Raw genomic sequence first — 25,711 nt, 5'->3', positions numbered from 1 at the left:
ATATACAATGGAATCTAATCTGTTTTATATGGAGGGATCAACATTTTAATTGTGTCACCATAAAAGACATTTTCTGTTTATAATATACTTATAAATGAATCCTATAATCTAACATGCTGACTATTGTTTGCAGAAGAAATGTGCTAGCTAGCTAGCTTAGTCCACAGTCTATCAATCTGGATTATTAATGTATTTAAGGGCTGAAAGTCCCAAGCTAATGCAATGTAGCTAGCTATTGTTTGAAGAGAAAATTTGCTAGCTAGCTCATTTTAAATTCTAGCAATTTGCATTCATAATATATGTATGACAGGTTCTCCAAACCAATTAAATCTTCTGTAACTAGCTTATTTTCCAGAGAAAATTTGCTTGCTAGCTTAGTTAATGGTTAATTGTGTGGTACCAGACAATACAATCTAAAGCCTTTTTAGAATACAATTTTAAGCCTCATGAAACACTTAAAATGTTTTGTTGCCATTAAACCCTTATTGATTTATTAATCTATTATCTTAAAACATATTTGTGTGTTTTCTCCTTTCACACTGCCAATTCCACACTCTTGGTGCCCTATAAGAAATGAAGATAGATGATTGTAAGTGTGACACACAAGCCTAAGTTTGTCTCTGCTGCTTTTATAATATTAATTTATTAACAGTAGTGCATACCTAATGCCTACGTTGTGTGTTCATAACTCCATATTAATTTCTAACATTGACTCTGTCTGCTGTTTAAGCCTGAATCAGAGTGAGCTGGAAGGAGGTGATCTATTTCAACCAGCCTGGAGTGTGTCATGTCTTTAAAATAAATTGCATGGCTTGAATATTTACTGAGTTCCAACAGGAACTAACAAATTGGCAGAATTTCAGAGTTGTTATACGACAAACAAAAACAGGGATAGACGTGTCATTAGAGGAATTGGAAAGGAACTCCTGAAGTAGATTATTTTGTATTATCAGCAAACCCTGAAGTCTTTCAATCCTCTTTTACCAAAACAACTTGCCAACTTTTTTCTATTTATTTAGTAAAGAAGTTCATACATCTGATCAATTTATAGCTTCATTTAGCTGCTATCACCACTAACCTGACAGTCACCTGGATGTAAACTTATCAATTACATTCTTTAATTCTTTACTGTTAAGAGTCCTCCATTTAAGCCCCCATGTAAGTTGGATGTGAACTGTGGAAATTAATATCATTAACTAATTAACTAATTAATGGTCTAGAAATGCAGTGAGTTGACAATGAAATCGAAATATAAAGATTGAGATGGCTTCAATGATGTAAATCCTTACAACCTTCCATTGCTTTGCTACACCATAGTTAGATTGCAGGATATGTATAAGAGTGCAAGCATGCCAGAGAAGTGTTAGGAGGCAAATATCTGAAGCACTATATTGCACTAGATTCTACATTGAAGAGTTATTTTCTATCATCAGGTTTCATTGTGATGCACGGGAATTGTTGGAGACACTGAAATACATGGGTGAGCTGTCTGAGCACAGAGCTTTGCATGGATTTAATAAACTGGAGTAGCACCAAACCAGTGAAGGAGAGAGTCTAATAGAGTACAAAAGCACTTGAAACAGAGCATGAACCCCATCTCTCACACACACACATAGACACACACACCCCAACACATACACACACAAAGCCAGTCTGTGCTTCCAGATAACATTTTTATCATGACCCATTCTGTCACTGGCTTAGACAGAAGGATGGAAGTTTTTTCACACTGTCACCACTTAAAAATTTTCCTTACTTTTATTTTTTTTTTAGTTTTTCCTGAGCTTTCAGTATAGACCCGTTTCCCATGGGCTCCTGCACTGCAGTGCTGTTTTCTTTCATGCTTATCAGAATTATTGTTTATAAAATGTGAAGCAGCCATTTCTCAGGTCCAGGCACCTGCAGACATCGCATGTGGAATTTGTTTGGTAGAAACACACCGTGACTACAGATTTGCACAGCAATTTCAAACGGCAAGTGTTCTGGTTGTTGGACTCGGTTGTGAGTGACGTGTTGGCCGCAGACAAAAACAACAGGTGGAACATTACAATTTGTTGAAAAATCTTTGGAGTTTCTTGTCTCCTGATCTTTAGGGATAACTGACAATATAACTAAATATAAATACTTTATTATTTATATTTACAATACATATAATCTTTTCCAAAAAAGATGGAAATGCAAACATAAATAGGAGGTGTATTGTTTATTTATTTAATTATTTATTTATATTTATTTATTTTATTTTACTGTGTTGTATTTCATTTCATTTGACTTTATTTTATTTTTTATTTTATTTTATTTTACAGCATCTACTTGAGATCAGTGGTGAACAACATTAATAAAATTATTATTTTTGTTGTTGTTTTTTCTTTTTTGTTGTTGTTTTCTGCATTTAAGGTTAAATCTAATTCTGAGTTCACTTAGTAAGACAGTGCTGGACAAACACAAAACGAAATGCAAATTGATCAGTTCATTCTGACAGCTAGGAGAACACGCCGCTGCAGAGACCGTGGGATGCAGGGTCAACTTTTTTGGAAGAGATTAGCATGAGGTTAGCACAGAGCTCCCACACACTGCGAAGGAGAGAAGCGGAGGAGGAGTGTTCAGCACTGTGGGAATAATTGAGTTGTTGAAGGCAGTTGTATGCTCTATAGTAGACTGACATCAATAATATTACATAATAGTTAGTCCTGACATTTTGTCTTATGCTAATGAAATATTTGGTGGAATTGTGTGGGTGAGGTCTATGAAAAGGGAACAAAAGCCTGGATTTCTGTCAAGAATAAAAATGTGTGCGACCAGACTTAACATACTATGTGATTATGTAAGTTGAATCTTTTTTCCTTGAACTTTGTTTACATATGCTTTTTTCGTGCATAAATTCATATTTTTCACATATTTTATAGTATATTTTATAGCCTAAATTGCATACATCATAAAATAGTTAAGTCGTGAGTTGAGCTTGGTAGTCTGATTAATAATGTAAGCAGAGCAAAGTAGTGTTCTTTAATCAATCATAATATCATGTCCGTCATAAAGAATCTTTATTATATATTCTGACATGGAGAACACGTATTATTGCAGTCTTTTACAGAATTTCGGATCTTAAGATTTTATTGGGATTTTAAAAAAATAAAATTGCATGATGTACTCTAAGATGTGTCTCTTTCATTAATGAAGTCATCCAGATTTTTAAGCATAATTATTTTTTTTGGATTTCTAAAATAAATAAAATATACTTTATCTCATATTTATTATTATATACTTATAATTATATAATTCTATTATCTAATTATTATAAATAAATAACATTTTGCGAAATGTACACTTTCATGTAATAGAATAACAGAATAATAAAATAATCTGTGATTACACCACTCAATTTCTAACCAGAAATATTTTGCCTCCATACTACAGCTTGTCTTTGAGTTTAGATCAATGGACAGCCAGAATCTATTAATTTCTGTCTCTCTATAACACGCCATGTTCTAAAAAAGATGAATGTTAAGGTCTTATGAATGTTTGCCGCTCAATTCTGAAAGTGATGGAATAGTAACCTGAAGCATGAGCTTCACATATGAAATCCTTCAACTTGCATAATTGTTTTTATCAAATCTCACTGATTATATGCTCACACAATCACACATTTTTGTTGATGTTTTAGGTGACATCCGTAATGATTTGTACCTCACCTTGGAAAGAGGTGACTTTGAAAGAGGAGGGAAGAGCGTACAGAAGAACATCGAGGTCACAGTGTATGTGTTGTATGCGGACGGAGAGATTCTTAAGGTATAATTTGGAAATTTAAATCAAAATTAAATTCGGCTTACCCCAGCTATGACATTAATTGTATTTATTGTTTCTGCAATGAAGCCCTCGTCTAAAAGTGTATGCTAAGTTGTTTGAGTTCAGAAATCTATCCTACTCTGTACTGTTTTTATACTTCAGGACTGTATTAGTCTGGGCTCAGGAGAGCCGAATATCAGCGAACACCGTTCGCTCGTCCTCTACCACAACAACAGCCCTCGCTGGAGTGAAGTGATCAAGCTTCCCATCCCTATCGACCGCTTCAGAGGCTCCCATCTGCGCTTCGAGTTCAGGCACTGCTCGAGTATGATCTTCAATGATTTTTCTATTCAAAATATTCAACTGGGAGTTCAGTGATTAGTCAAGTCAAGTCAAGAAGCATTTATTTTCATTTCAACCATATCTAGCTGGTGCAGTACACAGTGAAATGAAATAAAATCCATCCAGGACAATATTGCTACATAAAACGTAGAACTACATAACAACACACAACACATAACACAACAGAACTAAATACACTACACAATGCTAAATAAAGACAACAGTTGTGGAATGACAGACAGAACAGTGCAGTATACTACCATATAATACACAAAACACAGTTCTGTATTGAGTATAGTGCAAGCAAAAATGCTCCATATATAAAAATAAAGGATAGGTTTTATGGCTTTTACAGCAAGTTTCCATGTTAGCGACTGAACGATTATGAACCATTCTGGGGGAAATACATAGAATGCAGGACAATGAGGATGACAGTATGAGTTAAGATTCAGTACAATAAAGTAGGTTGTTTTGACAATATTAAACAAAAGAATAAAACTGTGTTCCTGTTTCTGCAGCAAAAGACAAAGGCGAGAAGAAGCTCTTTGGTTTTGCTTTCACACCTTTAATGAGAGAAGATGGCACAACGCTATCCGACGAGTGTCACGAACTCTACGTCTACAAGGTCAGAGCATTTTCTCCTGCTAATTAAATTAGATTAACTTCATATTTGTCTTCCAAAAAAGTGCTCTGATAGACATTGTGCTGCACGGTTTGTCTGGTTTAATTAATTGAGACTTTTTTAACAGCTGAATATCTAAATAGCTCAGAACTTATTCTTGTACATCAGTGATATTAAAAGGAATTTGGCAATATAGAGGAATTTAAAAAGAATTAAATTGGTTAAGGTAATAGAAGCTTGTCCAGTCTGATTAGATAATTCACATGATTCATGAAATAATGTAAATACTTATACTTATAAGATGGCTTATTTCAACACTATAGCCTACACTGAAGACATATGCTAAAATAAAGATGATATGTGCTAAGTTCTTTGGGTGAACATTGGAAAGAAAACTTTAGAAAGATTGCAGAAAGAGGAAACTGCCAAAAAATTATCTGTTCAAAATTTAGGGATACCAGAGAGCCTTGCATTTGCTAACTCCTTAATACAATTAATATGGAGCTGATGAAATAAATACAAATGTATGGGATGGGATTTCTGTGTAAACCACTTGAGTAGGCTAACTATTAGTGCTGTGTAGTTGATGTACTTAACGCCACCACCCACCCAAAAAATGCCATTTCTATGAAAACATTCGTCAAAGCCTGACACCACCACCACTAGCCTGAGCTGTTGCAACAAGGCAGGCTGGGTCCATGGATAACACATTTTGACCCTATCATGACTTCAACATGTTTTTAATCTTTGACTGCCCACTTTTTGGTATACACTGTAGCCCCAGACTCTTGTCATTGACAGGAAAGGAAACTGATGTAATTTTCTGAATCTTCTGATTTGTAATATTTTCTTTCCCGCCCCATTTCTATTGACATCTTTTTTCTAATCCGTTTATTTTGACTTACAAACTCTATGGTACATTTTCTGTTTTGTTGTTGTTGTTTTTTTTTCATTGAAAAACAATGGATGTAAATCTTTGCTCTCAAATGTATTTTTTAGTGTGATGAGAACACAACCTTCAGCAACCATGCTCTGTATTTGGGCCTACCTTGCTGTAAGGATGACTTTAATGGCTGCCCCAACATTCCTTCTAGCCTCATCTTCCAGCGTAGCACCAAGGAAACGCTGTGGATTTCCACTCAGCTCTCCTCCACCAAACTCACACAGAATGGTAGCTTTCAAACACTTCAAAAGAATACACACATTGCTACTCATTGATTAATAGCTGAATTTATTGTATTTATCACATTGCAAAACATTTGTGTTCTCTTCTGTACTAAGTGGACTTGCTGGCTCTGCTAAAGTGGAAAGCTCAACCTGACCGTGTGATGGACATTCTGGGTCGACTGAAGCATGTTAGCGGAGAGGAAATAGTCAAAGTAAGTGCTTAATGCAAGCTTGAATATATTAATGACTGGGTAAAAATATTGGTAAATGATGTGAAATATTAACATGCTGCAATTTCTTCAGTTTCTTCAGGACATCCTGGACACACTGTTCTCCATTTTAGATGACAACACAGACAAATATGGTCCTCTGGTGTTTCAGTCTCTGGTAGGGAGCATTTATTTACACACAATGCCTCTTTAAGAATGTGTATGATCAAACAGCTTGAGCACAGACTGAGGTTCAAATCTGTATTCAGTTTGTGTGGATTCCCGGTTCTTGTATCACTGATCTCTTTCTCTAGTACCCATGCTGCTGCTGTAGTGTGTGTGATGAATAGTAGGTCTCAGCTGGCAGGAAGCCAGACGTTATTAGATCACAGCTGCCTACATTGCCATCCCATAGGGAGTCTTTAGCTTTCCAGGCCTCAGCACAAAGAGTCAAAGAGTTTTGGCTATTACCTCCCTAATCACATCTGTCATATCTTTATAAAGAGGAAATCTTTCTGCCGGCCATCTTGTACGAATTGGTTCTGATTATTTTACCTGTATTATTATGGATGGTGGATGGTTATTTGTGGATGACGTTTTGTTGTGTAGTTGAAGTATTTGAGGTTGTTTTCAAACATGTTTTATCTTTTTACTCTGGAATCTTTCAGCTGTTTGTCTTTTAGTACTATTTCTTAAAGATTGGGACCTTTGCTTGTAACCTTGGTCCTGCTCTCTGAGTGCAAATGATGTCTAAACAAATTATTATAATTATTATTTTTTAATGAGTTTTTCCTTGCGACTATGCCTCATTAGGGATAAATACAAATTTAACTTTAAAATTTGTATTTTCTATTTTAAATTTTTATATTTCTGTAAAGCTTCTTTGAAACAATGTCTATACTGGACAATATTGAATAGATATTAATAGAATTAATACCTTAGAATAATCTCAATTAAATCAGAAATACCAATTTATTAGACAAAACCCTTTGTTGTTTTCCTCCTTATTCTATAATCATGTACTTTTTTAAATTTACTTTTCTTTATTTATTTATTTATTTATTTATTTATTTATTTATTTATTTATTTATTTATTTATTTTTATCTTGAAAAGCGTGCTATAGCCAGTAAATATGTACAGTATATAGTACATACATATATTAGCTGTATTATAGTACAATATATATTACCTACAGTAAATTTAAATAAAGTTAAATGAAACGTTATAATGTATACAGGTTTGAGCAGCAGTTATTAGCCATATTCAAATTATTTGCAGCATGGTCCCATTTCATTGTGCTTTTAAAGCATTTTAGGATTGCATAGAGGAGTGAATGATAGTTAATGGTTCAGCACATTTGTTTTGTGCCTCTGTGGTTGGAGCTCGATTCCCACCTCCACCATATGTGCATGGAGTTTGCATGTTCTCCCCCATTTCAAGTCGTGGAAGTCGTGGCCTAATGGTTAGAGAGTCTGACTCCTAACCCGAAGGTTGTGGGTTTGAGTCTCGGGCCGGTCACGACTGAGGTGCCCTTGAGCAAGGCACCGAACCCTCAATTGCTCCCCGGGCGCCGCAGCATAAATGGCTGCCCACTGCTCCGGGTGTGTGTTCACTGCTGTGCACTTTGGATGGGATAAATGCAGAGAACAAATTCTGAGTATGGGTCACCTTACTTAGCCGTATGTCATGTCACGTCACTTTCGTCACTTTCAGAAGTTTCCTCTGAGTATTCCAGTTTCCTCATCCAATCCAAAGACGTGCATTGTAGGTTCTGGTACAGTATCTATAAACTGTCCATAGTGTGTTAATAGGTTTGTGAGTGTGTATGATTGTGCTCTGTGGTAGGTTCGTACCCTGTCCCCTGCCTGGTGTCCCATGTTCCCTGATATAGGCTTCAGGCTCCCGGCGACCATGTGTAGCACAAGTGATACGCAGTGTCTAGCAAGTGTAAATACACAATATGAAATATGATGATCACTTTACATGGTGCCTTTTCCAGATTTATTGAATGACTTATTGAGTGTGGGCCGATGTCTGGATCATCCAGATCACACCGCATCTAATTTTTACTACATTCAAAAAATAGACTATATACCTTATAAGGCATATCAGATTAAACTATCAGATTCAACTTCAGCATTTTTTCATACAGGGAAATAAACTTGCACTGAGCTTCAAAAGGTTTGCAATGCTCGTCACGTTGTAAATTTGATGTACTTTTCAAACTGACAGCCGGCACTTCACGCTGGTTTGAAATGAGGTCAGAAGTGATCACAGTGGCAATGATGCATGACGGCCCTTTCAGACTGAATCAGAGCTCTGTGCCTGATCCCCACTACGTCTCTAACCTCCTGAGCTGTGTTTGCTTTGGCTGTCTGTCTCTAACCAGGTATTCATCATCAATCTGCTCCGGGACAGCAAATACTACCACTTCCGCCCGGTGATGGACACTTATATCCAGAAACATTTTGCTGGAGCCCTGGCCTATAAGTAAGCATTTGCAGGCAAAAAAAAAACTTTTTTAAGTAAAAGAAACTTCACTGCCCGATAACTTGGGCTTCTGAGTTGCTATAATATTTTAGATATATAGTTTTAAAATGACAATTTATTTCAATTGTAAATTTATAATCATATTAAAGTTATCATTATGTATTTATTTATATATCAGAATTTGGCAACTTGATTAATTTGTGATTTAAAGTTTTATCAAAGGATTAAGAATTGACATTAGGATACACATTACATTTTTTAATATACATTTTGTTATTTGGTACTTATTACAATAAAAAAGGTGACCTGGATTTGTTGGAATTCATTTCCTCAGTTGTAAAAAATAAGTTGCAGTTACTTCCATTCCAAAGCCTTTACTTTGTTAGAAAACTTTTAAACTTTTTTTATTACGCTTTAAAATGTATAATATGTGTGTGTTATGCTTTCAGAGAGCTTGTACGCTGCCTGAAGTGGTATATGGACCGCTCAGCAGAGGTTGTCCGTCAGGACCACATTCAAGAAGCAATGAGGGTATGCTTTTGTATCCAGTCTAGCTACAGAAATTGAAGCTATTAATCTTTCAACTGATTTGTAATTTTCAGCACAGGACCACTTCAGTCATTTTAATTACGATCGTGTAATTGCAACCTGTCAGATTAGGTAGTGGGGTTGTTGAACACGTCTTGCTCAACAGATAACAATGCATTGTAATGCAAATAGAAGTCAACAAATAGTATGCCAAACAGTTGTCACCCTTCTTGACACTCATAGAACTGCTTAATAGATGAACTGTATGTAATATTCATGAGGCCTGGTCAAGCTGTGATTCAGTTCAGAGGGGAACTTTATGAATATTTCATGGATTACTCACATTTTTAACCAAGCCTGTCACAACCACTATTTTCCTTAGAGGCCCTGCAGAAGAAATGTCCATGCAAAATATAATGTAGAGCAGCCTGTGTAGATGCCGCATTGTTTTTTTTGTTTTTATTGCAATAAATATAATGTAGCTAGGATGTGTTCAGTTGCCTGAAGCACTAGTAGTTTCCTAAAAAATAAATAAATAAATAAATAAAAATGTATAATGTGAAGGATATTTCTTCTTATATTGTACAACCTGAAGAATATTCTCTATGATTGTCTTAAGATGATTATGAATGATAAAATCTTCTTATTCCAGGCACTGGAGTATTTGTTCAAGTTCATAGTTCAGTCACGGATACTGTACTCTCGGGCCACCTGTGGCATGGAGGAGGAACAGTTTCGCACCAGCATCCAGGAACTCTTCCAGTCCATCCGCTTTGTGCTGAGCTTGGACAGCCGCAGCTCAGAGACTCTCATTTTCACCCAGGTTATATAAGCATTATATAAAACATTCCAAACGTGCACAATTATAAAAAAACTGAGAAACAGTCCCAGTTTTTTGGTAGATTTCACCTCAAAATTCTGATGAAGGGTTTTTTGTTTGTCTAGAACCTCTGGTGTGTTTAGAATACAAAAAATTGGATGGGATTACTGGGAATTTTCTGTTTTCAGAAACATAGAAGCATAAGAAATATCTATTATAAGACAAGGCAAAGAAATACATACTCTTTTACAGTAATTTAATGTTTAACAATATCAACTTTTCAAAACATTTTACATAATATACAAATAGTGTTTCTCAGGTGCTTTAAACCTTTAAATGATTTATGTAAGGTCCTACAACGGACTGTGTTCAGAGGCGGTTCTAAGCAGTTATTAGTACTCTATGTCCTCTCAACTATCCAAAGAACCCTTATAGAATTCTTGAAGACCTTTTAGACAGCTTTCTAAACACAAATGTGCAAGGAAATATATCGGTTATGCATTCATACGCATTCATCTTGATCACTGTACTCAAATCTAAAACCTATTCAAGCTTAATATTCTACTTAGAAATGAACAAATCATGGAGTTACTGCTGAAAGAAGCTGCTGTTGACCCAGAATCAAGACTGTTTTCTTCAGTGGCTTGTTTGTTTGGTCTACTGACAGATTGATGTGTCTGTCTTATTGTGCCCTGAAGACTAAACAGTTTAGACAGCCCCATTTCAGGGCAGCCTATTTTAATCTTTCATATGTACTGAGACGAATCTGAATAGCAGATTTTTACTTTTTTAGTTTTCTTTTGTTTGGTAGCTGCAACTACTTCTTCTTGCTTCTTGCTTCTTCTTGTTGTGTAGCCATCCATCTAAAATTGTGTTCTTTGTTAAAGCGGAAAAGTAATGAAATTACTAACTAGAACTAATATAGTAAATATGGTGTTGATCATCGTCAATTAAGAAAAATTGCATAAAAAAATTATAGTAAAACAGAAAATAATCAAGAACATTGTGGTAAAATCACATTTGTCTTGATTTACTGAACTTTTTTGTAACTATAAATACATAAAAATGATAAAGCATCATTCTTTAATACACATATCAAATTATGACACTATCATTTTTATGTACTTTTAGTTACAAAATAAGTTTAATCCTGATGGTATAGCAATATTGTGTAAGGTAACAATACACAAAAAAATGCAGATTCACATATTATCAAAAAAAAAACAAAAAAACCTCAAAGGCCTCATTTTTCAGTGTCAGAAATGACTGTTACAAATCTCTGATACTGAAGACTCCGTACAAATTTAATAAATCAGATTTTCACAAACTCTTTGGGCAAATGTAGTCACTATGACCCCAAGCCTTGGGCCCTCTGCATTGAAAATTACAGGACTACTATTGTATTTGATTATTTTATTATGTTGGTTAACATAACCTACCACTGGCTTACAAGTTTCATGGGAAGTGTTGTGTTGTTAAAGGACAATATTCCTTGCTATGGAGGTGTGATACCGAGACATGATATGTGTGCTCATGTTGAAGCAGCAGCAGCACGTGTGGCACTGTTTACACACAACTGCCTATCTTGTGTATGTTCAAAAGATTTTAAAGTGATATTCACTAGATGGCCCGTCAGAGCAAAAATTCCCTGTTTTTCAGGAGTCTGAGTCAAACTGTAAAAAGTTTTGTGAATTCACAGCAATGATAAACACACTGGTGATATTCTGAAAATCCAGAAAATTGGTTGACAAAACTGAGCTGTTTATAGGTTAAAATGAGACATGAGAGGTTTATTGTTAAAATCGGTTAGTGTTAGTATTCAGTAATGGCCTAGAACAGTAAAGTAGTATGCAATCTTAGACACAACAATAGTTTGGATAGCGGTAGTAAATTTGTCTTTTTTTTTGCTGAACTATGCTAGTGAGGCATGTATCAAAGGAAAGGTGTACAAGACAGGGTTAGAGACTGTAGCAGTGAGAAAAAGACATGAGGCAGAGATGGAGGTAGCAGAGATCAGGATGTTGAAGTTCATTTTAGGAGTGATGAGGATGGACAGGATTAGGAACGAATCAGAGGGACAGCTCAGGTTGGCTGTTTTGGGGACAAGGACATCCAAGGGTATCCAGCTACGTTAAAGAAATTGTTAACATTATCTCTTTTTTTGAGTTTTTGGGTCTCGTAATTTGAAATAATATTTCACTGAACCGCTTATCATTTCTTTCTCAGCAGGGTATCTGTAACAATCATAATCTGTCATGTGTATTCACATGATTTCATTTCCACCTGACAAAATTCATTCTAATTTCTACTGTATGAGAATACGGCTTTATTAACAAAGTAGTGTTTTCCTTCATTAACTTGTAATCTCTACCCAATTGTTTTTCTTTGTTTGGCCATTTGACTGTGACCTCCTATTCCTCCCTTGGCTCCTTTAACCCCTTGTTGAACAATTCAGGGCCCCCAGCTTCCTCTCGGACAAACCATCTCAAATCAGGCCAGCTGTTTGCAGCTCTTGAGCTGTAATGCTCCACGTCCAGCTCCTCTATCAGTAAGTACCCTTGCCTCAATGTTTTGGCCCAGTTAAGCGAGACACACTTCTTAAATCCTGACTCCAGATGCCACCAACCATTCAGCATCTCCTGACTCATCCCCTCAACCCCCCTCACCAACCTGACAAAAAAAATTCCAACAACCAAGTGATTTTCCAACACCAACATCTTCTTGTCCTTGTCCCCTGTCAGAAATGGTTTGAACTGACAGTGTTTTCCTGAGTTCCTGTTTTGGATCTCTTTGTGTATGAAAACCTCACCAGTAAAAAGAAGCACTCTTTTGTAAATCCTCACTTATCCTGCAGCCAAGATGCCACCAACCATTCAGCATCTCCTGAATCATCACCTCAAACCCCTCACCAACCAGACAACAAATCCTTACAACCAACTGATTGACCAACACTAGCAACTTCTTTGCCCTGAACCTTATCAGAATTGGTTTGGTTTAATCATTGATGTGTGTGAACCTCACAGTAATTTGTGGACCTTCAATCATTTCACACCTTGTTTGATCCATTCACAAGCTATTTGGTTTACTCTGTCACCTTACTGTCATGAATGGACCGTTCCAGTGATCTGTAACCTAGGTTTGGAAGCCGAGTCTCCAGAAATAGGAAATGCAGCGATAGAATGTATCATATGCTGTAGTTTGCAAGTTTTCCAAAAGTCTTAAAACATAAACAACAATTTGATTTTCTGCTGTTGTTTATGTTTTAGAACTTTTGGAAGACTTGCAAATTGGGCCACATACAAGATCCTGTTGTATGATTTCTGATTGCAATCTAAAGACTCCAAAATATTTTTCAGTCAAATAAATGCAATAGGTTAATCTGCTACTGTTTCTTGCTCAGTGGATTATGTTAGCTCCAATCCCCTGGCAATTCTTTTACTTCTTGAGTAAACCAAGCATTGTGCTTGACAAGCTTTGTGCTCAAGCGTGTCAACACCAAAACCCATTACTAAACACCGTTTTGTCTCTTACTTTTTTCCGCTCCAGGCAGCACTGCTTAATTCCTTCCCGGCTATCTTCGATGAGTTGCTGCAGATGTTCACAGTGCAGGAGGTGGCTGAGTTTGTAAGGGGAACCTTGGGGAGCATGCCCAGTACTGTACACATAGGCCAGTCGATGGATGTGGTGAAGCTGCAGTCCATTGCTCGGACAGTCGATAGCAGGTTGTTCTCATTTCCAGGTGAGACTTCACCATGTTTGAGTCATTTTGAAGCTGGATTCTCATTCTGAACCTAGAAATCAATTGTACATATCAAACATAAAATATGATCATCTTCTATGCCTTGTGGTGAATGAGTCATGCAGATACAGTATATAAATTGTGTTTCTCTGTGAATGATGTTGCTTGTTGTCTAACATTCAGAGTCAAGGAGAATTCTTCTACCTGTGGTCTTGCACCACATCCATCTTCATCTGAGGCAGCAAAAAGAACTGCTCATCTGTTCAGGGATCTTGAGCAGCATCTTCTCCATCATAAAAGCCAGTTCTCTGGTAAAATGCAACGATTGTGTATATATATATATATATATATATATATATATATATATATATATATATATATATATATGTGTGTGTGTGTGTGTGTGTGTGTGCTCGCAAAAATGTGATGACAGAAATATTCCTCTGTGTTTTTGAAATACACATTTTAGTGCTGTTAGAAAACAAAATATTTTGCGAATATTTTGAATAATTAGAATTTTGATGAAATGCTTGAATTCAAAGGTAAAAAACAACAAACAATATTGATATTAATTATTTTAACAGAAAAAGAAACATGCCTGCTTGTCTACACTTGCCTACCGAGGGTCTACCATTTTCATGCTTTAACAACTCCAACACACGGAGGCTTAACTGTGTTGTTTGAGCTAATTTGTGTTAATTGAATTATTCCATACTCAACAAATTTTGGCAATCCAACTCTGGGTGTTTGTGAGGTTTCTTGACTGCTTAGTGTGTCAGCTTTTATGTTTCTTTGTCTCTGTAGGAGACTTCAGTGCAGGAGGAGGTGGAAATGGTGGTGGAGAGCTTGTTGGATGTTCTGTTACAGACCCTGCTCACCATCATGAGCAAGTCACAAGCTCAGGAGGCGGTAAGAGGCCAGCGCTGCCCACAGTGCACGGCTGAGATCACTGTTAGTAACTAACAAATCTGATTCTTCTACTTCCACCAAATCCTCCATTCTCCCTTCCTCCATTTTTCTTCCCAGACTCTTCTGACACCCATCTCTGTATACCATACCAGAAACTTTGTGTTGTCTTTTACACAACATACCTTTGTCACGTCTCAGTGTGTGTTTTGTAATTATATAATCTTTGATTATTTTATTGTATCGGAGTCTTCTTGTTTTTTAGGAGTACAAACTTTAATGCTTATTTTTTGAGTAAAATTAGGCTTAATAGAACTGATTTATACAAATATATATAATTTTCTACTTTATATCCACTTCCTGTTAGATGTTTCAGTGTCAATACTTTCAGCAATCCACCAATCTCTCCCATGAGCTACCCTTCCACCCTTCCCCTTGACAATTCCCATGTGTTTGTTTGACCATTTGAAAGCCATGGGAACAATATGATTGGTTCACTACTGCTCTGGTGCTTTTTGATTTGCAGGGTGAATACGTGTCCTGCCTGTTGTCCCTTCTCCGCCAAATGACAGACATTCACTTTCAACACCTTTTGGACAACTTCCAAAGCAAAGAGGAATTAAAGGTCAGTTGAAGAAACCGAGCATGTTTACTCAAGAAGATCATGAGCATGAAATCAAGCGGGACACAAAATCAATGATCCTCTTCTGTTATACACTAACCACACATTGAGATGACAGTTTATTGGGTAGAGTTGCGTATCTACCCTTAATGGCCGTTTATCAGGTATACCTGCCATGTAGGTAAATAAAAACCGACCGTAGCTTGGATACTGCTGTGTACAGTGTGTTGACACCGCCCTATGCTATCCAGCATTTCTCTGTTGGCAAAGTAGAAAGTAGAAATGCATTTGGAAAGCGAAGACCGTTAACCATCCAAAGAACCCTTGACAAACCCAAGACTGAATTGTAATTTCTGACAGGAAGTCATTTGTAAAACATTTATTTCCGTACACTTTATTCAGTGGATGCCTAAATTTGCCTCTCCACAAACACACATCATTTCTAAAATGCCACTAATTATTATTTCTATTAGTAAGTCTATCATATAAATATATTTTACTCCTAGATTACTTTCTACTATTACTCTTGTAAAAGAGTTAAGGAAGTATGTCTGTTAGAAGAATGTCTATTTCAGAATAGCGCTGTAGTAACCGAGAATCAAAACCGAAAAAATCTGATGCAAATCATTAGTTCAAGCTCATTAAGCTTATTGTAATGTATTCTATCTGTTTGCACTCTCCCTCTTTCTCTATCCATCTTTTTAGGAGTTCTTACTCAAGATTTTCTGTGTTTTCCGCAACTTGATGAAACTCGGCATTTTCCCCAGAGACTGGAACGTGATGCGGCTCCTGACCAGCAAGTTAGAGACCCCCTCGTTCTCCCTTCTTCTCTCCCACTTTTTCCATCTTGTCTCTTCCTGCATTCCTTAGTTTTTTTTTTCCTTCATCTTGTGCTGGCTAATGGCATGTAATGCATTCTGAACTTGCTTGGTCTTCTGGGAATTGGCATCATTGCATTAAACAGGGTTGTGTTGGTTCCTGATGAAAGAATAGTAATTTATTTTAGAGAGCCTGTGCTTCATTTATCTTTTTTTTTCAAAAACATTTTTTCTAGGACTTACCTAAAAATATGCCTTCTGCCTTTTTCAAATATTCAAGGAGTTCAAGGACAAAAGCTGCATTTCTGTAATGCTTTAAAGTGTGTTTATAACCATAATTCTGAGTATTAGCATGTAGTAAATGTTATTAGCTTCATCAGTTTAGGATTCACTTTGTCATTTTTTCTGACCCAGAAATGATCCCCCGCTAAAACAAAGCTTCTTAACAAAGCTCTGCACCATTCTATTAAAAGCAACTCACAAGGCTAAGGGGAATTTATTATTTTTTTCTCTCTATTTTCTTTGCAATCACATTTTATTTTGTAAACAACAGAGGGCTCAGAACTGACTAATTGCTCCTTTAATGCATTTTCTTCTACATGTCTTTTGCAGCATCATTGTAACCACCGTGCAGTATCTCTCTCCTGCTCTACACAAAAACTTCACGGATGCTGACTTTGACTTTAAGGTGCGTGACTTTGATTAGTAAGGTGAACTTGAGCAGAACACAGCAGGTCAGGGATTACCCTCCACACATACACACACTCAGCAATGGTGACAGACTGTCCACCCTGCATGCGACAGATGGCTTCATGAGGCAGAGAGAGTTACACACAGCAAAAGCTAAATGAACTGAATAATTTAGCAAGGTTGTTTAATAGTGGAAAATGATTGTCTATAAAGGGCTGTTTTTAATATGAAAGTTAATTCTACATAAATTGTAGCCATTAAAATTACTGGCTGATTATATGGCACTGATTATATGGATTATATGTGACCACAGCAGAAGGGCGTATGAGAGGATGGTGTAAATTTCTCAAATGAGCTGAACTAACTGTGAAATAAATAAATAAATAAATAAAGGTAAAAAAAATTTGCCAAAGTTTAGAAACTTGGCCTAAGTTTGTATTTTTAGCTTTGCTCTGGAGCTATTGCTACCAAAAAAGGGAAGCTAATAGCCAAAAGTCTTGAAATCGGTTTTTCCGAATATTTCTTCTCACAAACAGTTTCTCACAACTACTTTTTCCAGATTATTTGAAATTGAGTACACATGCATGTTATTGATATGGATACTTTTTTACTTCAGGTTTGGAACTCTTATTTCAGTCTGGCAGTACTGTACATCAACCAACCCAGTCTGCAGCTGGAGACCTTAACCCCATCCAAGAGGAAGAAGATTCTAGACAAGTAAGACTCAAGGCTTGATGTACAGTATGCTTAACTGGTTGCTGGTTGTCAAGTCTAAGCAAAAAATTTGGAGCCTTACTACATGTCAAAAGCCACAAAAAAACAAGCTTGGTACTTTATAGATGACTGATTTGTACATCTAGTTGGAACTGTTAATTTAGGTTAGCGTTTGATAAAGATTTACACACAAATTTGCACAATTTTGACAAATTTTGAACCAAAGAAGGAACATTTTGCTGCCACATCAAGCTTCTTTTAGTGCTGCACTTCTTCACGTTGTTCTCAGTTGCTCATCCAAAGTAAATCCAATACAATCCAAGCATACATCGGAGAGCTCAAAGCTGATGTACTGGAAAAACATTGATCAGTCTGGAGGGCCATCTGAAGGCATACAGTAAGATCAACTTGTTTACAGCTTACAGCACCAGATCAACCATGTCAATAATCATTTCTGATCGCGAGCTGCAGGAAAGCTCAAACCCGGATCAAATCAGGCTAATGATGCTGCAGAATACAAGCAGCATAAGTCTGATATGCTGCTAGCTCATGTCCTCTTAAAGCAGCTACCAACGCCTTGATGTGTACATTCAAAAACCCTTGACATCACAACAGTTTTCTTTTTTTTTCCTTTCATTTATTTTTATCTAATTTGTATGTGTGTGTATGTTCAGGGTGGTCTGGGTAGCATTTCTCTTCAGCGCTTTCACTGCACCCATCCAAAATTATACTGAGTTACATTAATGACTCAAGAGACCCCACGGCTTTCCGACCTCAGCGGGATGTCACTGCGTGTTTTCTGCCTTTCTGAACAACTCTGTAAAGAACTCTCATTATAAATAAAGCACTATAAATTTTCAATTGAGGCAAAGAAATAAAATGGCAGTTAAAATGTCTGTTAATGGAATAATAGAATAATAAAAGTGCAGAAGTGATGGAACAATAGGGACTGATCGTGAACAGTCAGTATAAAAAAAATAATCAGTCGAAACATGAGCTATTGCTTGTCTTTACGTCTGTGTTTGTGTGTTAGGAAAAAACGCATGCAGGCGTACATCTTCATCAGCTGTATCAACTGAGTGTGTTTATTTCAAGCACAGCATAAAGGATTTATGACATACTAGCATGAAATTTTTAACATGCTTATACCTCCTTAAGTGCATGCATACGGTATCAGGTACAATATACGCATTTATATCCAATATATGCATCCTGTTAAATACAATTAAGTGGCGTATGATTAATTGCTTGTTCCTGAAGAAGTTTTGTGGTTGTGTGTGGCTGAAACTACTGCATACATTTTCACAGAAGGCATCTTAATCATCATGTTTGCTTTTCCAAAGCCAAGCACACACTCACTTTAGAGCTCAGATTAGCCTTGCATATAAACAGAACAACAGACTCTCTCAGGCAGTGTCCTGATATATCCCCTTGTTGTTTTTGCCCTTGGTTTATTAAATCTTACAGCCACAAATTTATAATATAATATAATATAATATAATATAATATAATATAATATAATATAATATAATATAATATAATATAATATAATATAATATAATATAATATAATATAATATAATACAATACAATACAATACAGTAAATAGCCAGCAGACTATCCAACACAAAACCAGAACTTAAAGAAAAAGCTTTAAGAAATTTTCACAGGGCACTTAATCTCAGATTATCGTCATTCTAAACTATACTTTTAACCCGGGTAGAGGAGTGTTCCCCGATAATTAGCACCACCTTCTCCCCGGTGTTATGAAATTCTGCTCAGATGTATTGTTAGCACTGCTTTTGCAGTGTTAGCCCAGCGTGTATGTCCTGAACCGACGTGGAGTTAGAATGGCGCTACGGCTAGATGCTTAGCAACAGACACCCGATCAGAAACTGAACAGAAGCCGTGCAGTTGCAGCAGGGGAAAAAAATAATAATAAATGTTAACAGAAAACACAAAGAGGAGACAGTTTTATTCTTACAGATTTTTAAAACAGATTTACATGCCATCATTTTTCTCAGTGACGTGAAAGCGTGAGACAGGCTGTTATTCAAAGTGGTCGCACAGTGTATTAACCAATCACAGTTGTTGATGTCACAAATATTCAATTAAGAAGAATAACCCAGGGTTTAGGAATGTATACTATTAAATGTCAGATTATGAAGAGCCAGGATTACATGTTAACCCTGGGTAAATTATGGTCAGTGTGAAACAAGATAACCCAGGATTCTGTTTACCCAGCGTTTACAATTAACCATGGTTTCACAGAAACCCCTGCTTGCAACCCATGTGGCTAGATGAACTTAGTAGTAAGTGATGAGAGCAGCTCTGCTGTATGGGTTAGAGACTGTAGCAGTTAGAAAAAGACATGAGTCAGAGATGGATGCAGCAGAGATGAGGATGTTGAGGTTCTCTTTAGAAGTGACGAGGATGGACAGGATAAGGAACGCGCACATCAGAGGGACAGCTCAGGTTGGCTGTTTTGGGGACAAGGACAAAGAGGCTAGATTGAGATGATTTGGACATGTACAGAGGAGGGAGATGGTTATATTGGTAGTAGGATGTTGGAGATGGAGCTGCCAGGTAAGAGGTCAAGAGGAAGGCCAAAGAGGAGATGTATGGACGTGTTAAATGAGGACATGAATTTAATTGGTGCAAGAGTAGAGGATGCCGAGGATAGAGTTAGTGTCATGCCCCCGGATACGGTGGGAGGGAGACAGACCCGTAGGCAGGGTAGCTTCAAATGAAAGGGGTTTAATACAGTAGGGAAACAAACAGACATCCACACGACACGGGGAACTAACGGAAATTACACTAATGAATCCGCGCTGCCATTCGCAACGCGGCTCACATATATACATACACAGACAATCACAGGATGGGAAACAGGTGAGGAGACAGGGAGGAGCAGACAAAGGCGGGGCAGACACGTGACAATAATAAAAACATTAGCACGTGTCCTAAGGTCCGCGCAGATCCCTGACAGTTAGGTGGAAACTGATGATTCGCTGTGGCGACCCTAAGGGGAAAAGTAGAAGGTGATACCACAGCAATTTACCAGTGTGTTTCAGAATTGCTTCTATTTATTGTACACCAAATTGTGTATTTTCGTAATTGTAAGTTTCGGGACATAATTAAATGTTGTGGAATGTCTGTGAAACAAGTTAGCTTTTGATATTACTTTACTTATATTATAATAGCTTTAAACAGTTATTTCCTCATCAGCCTTTGTTGTCGTCTCTTTATCAAAGTTAATAAGACAGAAAAAACGCAGATTGTCTTTTTACAGAGAAACCAAAAGCATACAAATGGAACCTTGCAGCTTTAATTCTGTCGGTGTTACATAATATTAGTTTCATATTACAGTATGAATATGAGTACAGTATGTGTATATGTGGACCTGTTTTTTTTTCCTATAGAAAGGCTGGCATATTTTACCCTGCAGCTAGCATTACTGTCAAGGCTGGTGTTGTAGAAAATGAATTAACACCTTCTGACCAATCAGAATCAAGACTTCGACAGTAACGTATAATTAGCTTGAAGATGTACTGTGACCTTTGTATTTGTTCACCTCTGTACTGTCTCACTAAAGATTGTTCATTTTTAAGCATAATAAAGATATAATATCAGCTTCTTATTTTTCTTTTTTTTTGTCAGGTACGGCGATATGAGAGTCATGATGGCCTATGAGTTATTCAGCATGTGGCAAAATCTTGGTGAGTGTCTGCTTATTATTTTACTCTCTCTCTCTCTCTCTCTCTCTCTCTCTCTTCTCTCTCTCTATCTATCTATCTATCTATCTATCTATCTCTCTCTCTCTCTGTCTCTCTCTCTATTTCTTTCTCTCTCTCACTCTGTCTCTCTCTATTTCTTTCTTTCTATCTATCTATCTATCTATCTATCTATCTATCTATCTATCTATCTATCTATCTATCTATCTATCTATCTATCTATCTGTCTCTCTCTCTCACTCTATCTCTCTCTCTCTCTCTCTCTATCTATCTATCTATCTATCTATCTATCTATCTACCTATCTATCTATCTCTCTCTCTCTCTCTGTCTCTCTCTCTATTTCTTTCTTTCTCTCTCTCTATCTATCTATCTATCTATCTATCTATCTATCTATCTATCTATCTATCTATCTATCTATCTATCTATCTATCTCTCTCTGTCTCTCTGTCTCTCTCTCTATTTCTTTCTTTCTCTCTCTCACTCTATCTATCTATCTATCTATCTATCTATCTATCTATCTATCTATCTATCTATCTCTCTCTGTCTCTCTCTCTATTTCTTTCTTTCTCTCTATCTATCTATCTATCTATCTATCTATCTATCTATCTATCTCTCTCTCTCTCTCTCTCTCTCTCTCTCTCTCTCTCTCTCTCTCTCTGTCTCTCTGTCTCTCTCTCTTGCCCTCTCTCTCGCTCTCTCTCTTTCACACACACACACACACACACACACACACACACACACACACACACACACACACACACACACACACACACACACACAAGCTTTCTCTCTCTCACTCACTATTTGGAAAAGCAATACTGACCTCTATAGATGAAAATTAAAAAATATCTGAGAGGTCTTAATGTCTTCATATTCATAAATAATCATGTATCTTAATTCAATTTCACATCCTGGATTGCCTGACTTGGCATCAAATCCAGATATGTGCTTCACTTTGTGAGTAAATGGAACATTGACAAACTAAAACTGGCAAGTTCCTACACTGGACAATGTCGGTGCAGTGACTTTTAAGTATTTTTGGAGATGGAAGTAATTACAGTATAAGTCACTATCTGTTATGGCACTTGATAGTCATGGTAGTTAATGCAGTTCTAACCAATAATATAAAAAAAGAACAGTTAAATCTTATATATTTCTATCTCTAAGCAGACAGAATGTTTATAAACACTACAGTACATCAAGTCACGGTGTTCACTTTGCATTGTTTTTCTTTATTAATTTTTCTCCAGGTGAAAATAAGATCCACTTTATCCCAGGAATGATTGGACCCTTCTTGGGTGTGACCCTGGTGCCTCAAAGTGAAGTCAGGAACATCATGATTCCCATCTTCCACGACATGATGGACTGGGAACAGCGCAAGAACGGCAACTTCAAACAGGCGAGGCTTCTTTAACAGCTTTGTGATGAAAAAGCATAAAACGTCTGGATCATCTGTAGGTTTTCCTGCAACCGAATGAAGCTCTCAGACCTTATAGATCTTAAACTCTCTACTGTGTGTGCTTTTAGGTGGAGGCAGAGCTCATAGACAAGCTGGACAGTCTAGTGTCTGAGGGTAAAGGAGACGAGAACTACAGAGAGCTTTTTGGGTTGCTGTAAGTTCAGACACACACACACACACACACACACACACACAGACAAAGAAAATGGAGATCAAAGATTGCTCTTTCGCTGTCAAATGAAACCAAGAGGAAATGGAAAATAATACAATGATGAATGAATGAGAAGACAGTGAGTGTAAGTAACTAAGTAAATAATATTTTTCTGCGTTATACTCCTCTATATAATCATGACTGAAAATTAGGTTGAATTTAACAACATGGCTTTTATATATAATATATACAGTGGTGTGAAAAAGTGTTGGCCCCTTGCTGCTTTTTATTTGTTTGCACATTTGTCACACTTTAATGTTTCAGATCATCAAACAAATTTAAATATTAGTCAAAGATAGCACAAGTAAACACAACATGCAGTTTTAAAAGAAGGTTTTTTTTATTAAGGGAAAACAAAATCCAAACCTACATGGCCCTGTGTGAAAAAGTGCTTGCCCCCTAAACCTAATACATGGTTTGGCCACCCTTAGCAGCAAGAACTGCAATCACGCGTTTGTGATAACTTGCAATGAGTCTGTTACAGCGCTTGTGTTTACTTGTGTTATCTTTGACTAATATTTAAATTTGTTTGATGATCTGAAACATTAAAGTGTGACAAACATAACAAATAAAAAAATCAGGAAGGGGCAAACACTTTTTCACACCGCTGTAACACTTACAGTGTTTGCCTATTGCTTACACACTTTTTGCAGAATTTGGCTCATTATGTCAAAACTCTACACACAAGCCAATCAGACATAGCATACGGAGATTAACAACTCACATCTATGCCAAAATGAAACACTGCATTCAAAACTTAACACTCATTTCTAATAAATGAAATTCTTGTAACAAAACCATACACACAAGCACCATTTGAATTACTCTTTCATATCACCAGCAACACACTGATGCGCTTTATATAAAACACTGCAGTCTTTGTGTTTTTATTTATATTGTAATTTTCTTAGACTCAGTCTTTTGTAAAACTCAAAAGTAGATTTATTTAAAGATTGATTTGTTTAAATGTATTCAGTAATCAAACAAGAGTTTTTACAGAAAAAACATTCTTAATAAAATAAAGAAAAATAGAATCACAAGTCATGACAATTAGCAACAAAACAAAAGTAAAAAACAAAACAAATACTGGATACACTGCTATTGTGGGAAAAAAACACACTTGTTTTGTGTGTGTGCATGTGTATGTGTGTGGTGGGGGCCTGGGGGGGGTCTTATGGATCCCGCCTTCTGTTTGGATCTGGCCACAAGACCTCGTCGACATCACAGGCGATGTCCTCGCGGGCTAGGCATCGGGGAAAATATCGTCTTGTGTGCCTAATCCACCCTTGGATGGATCCCACCTCAATGTCTCCACATGCCTCTTCCATTGCTTGCAGAAGAGGCATGCGGGCGTGTGGTTGCCGATCATAGACTTTCCACTGCCATGCTGAAAATAATTCCTCGATTGCATTTAGAAAGGGGCTGTAAGGGGGCAGGAATAAAGGTGTAAAATTGTTATGGTTGGTGAACCAATCTTGGACCAGAGCAGCCCGGTGGAAACTAACATTATCCCAGATGACAACAAACCTGGGCTGCTGTGGTTTGTCCTGTACAACTGCATGTAGTGCATCTAGAAATACAATGATCTGTCCTGTATTGTAGGGACCTAGAGTGGCATGATGATGCAGGACTCCTTGGACACTAATTGCAGCACACAAGGTGATATTTCCCCCACGTTGCCCAGGGACATTTACAACAGCCCTTTGTCCAACTATGTTACGGCCTTGAAGCCTGGTTTTGGCCAGATTAAAGCCTGCCTCATCCACATAGATTAACTCATGTGGCTGTTCGGCGGCATCAAAATCCAAAACTGTCTGTAACAGAAAATATTGAATAGTGTTACTGAAAACACATACAGTAACTACAATGTCTACATTTTTACACAAGTAGGGGCTGGGTTGGGTTAGTATAGACAAAAACTACAAGATACAGACAGAGCAGGTGGCAGCATAAACCCTCATTCCCACATCACAATATATAGTATGTAAAGTAAAGTGACACATACCTGCACATAATCATGGCGCAGATCCTTGACCCTGACACTGTTCCTCTCAAATGGCACCCTGTACAGCTGCTTCATTCTGAAGTTATGTTTCTGTAGGATGCGACTTATTGTAGAAATGCTGACCCTGTTGATATTGTTGAATACCATTCTATCTGCAATTATGCGCTGTTGCAACTCACGAAGTCGGATTGCATTATTTTCTTGCACCATTTGAACGATGGCAAGCTCTTGTTCTTGAGTAAAGAGACGTTGCCTTCCACCTCGAGGAGGTAGCCCAACCATTCTGTAAAAAATGCCTCTACAAGATGTCATTGGTTATGTTCTTTTTCAAATACTGTACTTTCAAACTGTACACAGTACTGTAACATCACAATGATACTCCTTTACATATACTTCACAGCACTACTCATTTTTGAATAGTACTTTACAGTAATACTGTAATATGATACATAATCATGTGACACATACAGTAGGTACAGTCTGGAGCAGAAACTTGAAGATATACCTGTTCTCCAGTCGGAATGTTCTTATTATCGATGCTACTGTGTAGCGACTGAGGATAGGGTGGACTCTTTGCCCAGCCTCCCTCATGGATAAGCCATGATTTATAACATGGTCCACCAGAGTAGCCCTGATGTCATCCGATACACGTCTCCGCACTGGTCCTCGTCTTTGTCCTCTTCCACGTCCACGTCCAACTCCTCTCTCTCTTTGTCCTCCTCTTACTCTTAATCGCATTGCCTCCATGCTTGCAAAGTTCTCAGAATGTCTTACCTGAGGCCTATTTGTAGTGCTAAGTCTCAGACCGATTGGTGTTCTGTTTTCTGTACAAGTGTTTTCAGGTGTGT

At 37.1% G+C, this 25,711-nt stretch overlaps 1 protein-coding gene across 5 annotated transcripts in view; it reads left to right on the top strand.

Moving 5' to 3' along the window:
• dock3 (dedicator of cytokinesis 3) overlaps positions 1 to 25,711 on the top strand; it is a 223,631-nt gene that overhangs the window by 171,372 nt on the left and 26,548 nt on the right. For 4 of the 5 annotated variants that reach the window (XM_060858527.1, XM_060858529.1, XM_060858526.1 and 1 more), the window contains 19 exons: positions 3,665 to 3,789; positions 3,949 to 4,111; positions 4,647 to 4,753; positions 5,750 to 5,921; positions 6,032 to 6,129; positions 6,221 to 6,304; positions 8,517 to 8,617; positions 9,067 to 9,148; positions 9,798 to 9,968; positions 13,512 to 13,704; positions 13,888 to 14,015; positions 14,509 to 14,655; positions 15,137 to 15,235; positions 15,938 to 16,032; positions 16,663 to 16,738; positions 17,357 to 17,457; positions 21,114 to 21,172; positions 22,439 to 22,587; positions 22,716 to 22,801. In XM_060858527.1, the coding sequence (XP_060714510.1) occupies positions 3,665 to 3,789; positions 3,949 to 4,111; positions 4,647 to 4,753; positions 5,750 to 5,921; positions 6,032 to 6,129; positions 6,221 to 6,304; positions 8,517 to 8,617; positions 9,067 to 9,148; positions 9,798 to 9,968; positions 13,512 to 13,704; positions 13,888 to 14,015; positions 14,509 to 14,655; positions 15,137 to 15,235; positions 15,938 to 16,032; positions 16,663 to 16,738; positions 17,357 to 17,457; positions 21,114 to 21,172; positions 22,439 to 22,587; positions 22,716 to 22,801 (2,236 nt within the window). The remainder of the gene's footprint in view (positions 1 to 3,664; positions 3,790 to 3,948; positions 4,112 to 4,646; positions 4,754 to 5,749; positions 5,922 to 6,031; positions 6,130 to 6,220; positions 6,305 to 8,516; positions 8,618 to 9,066; positions 9,149 to 9,797; positions 9,969 to 13,511; positions 13,705 to 13,887; positions 14,016 to 14,508; positions 14,656 to 15,136; positions 15,236 to 15,937; positions 16,033 to 16,662; positions 16,739 to 17,356; positions 17,458 to 21,113; positions 21,173 to 22,438; positions 22,588 to 22,715; positions 22,802 to 25,711) is intronic. The other variant, XM_060858528.1, reaches the window with a different exon arrangement.

The sequence above is a fragment of the Tachysurus vachellii genome, chromosome 22, assembly GCF_030014155.1.
Source record: "Tachysurus vachellii isolate PV-2020 chromosome 22, HZAU_Pvac_v1, whole genome shotgun sequence".
NCBI lineage: Eukaryota > Metazoa > Chordata > Actinopteri > Siluriformes > Bagridae > Tachysurus > Tachysurus vachellii.
This window is presented reverse-complemented; position numbering and strand designations above follow the sequence as displayed.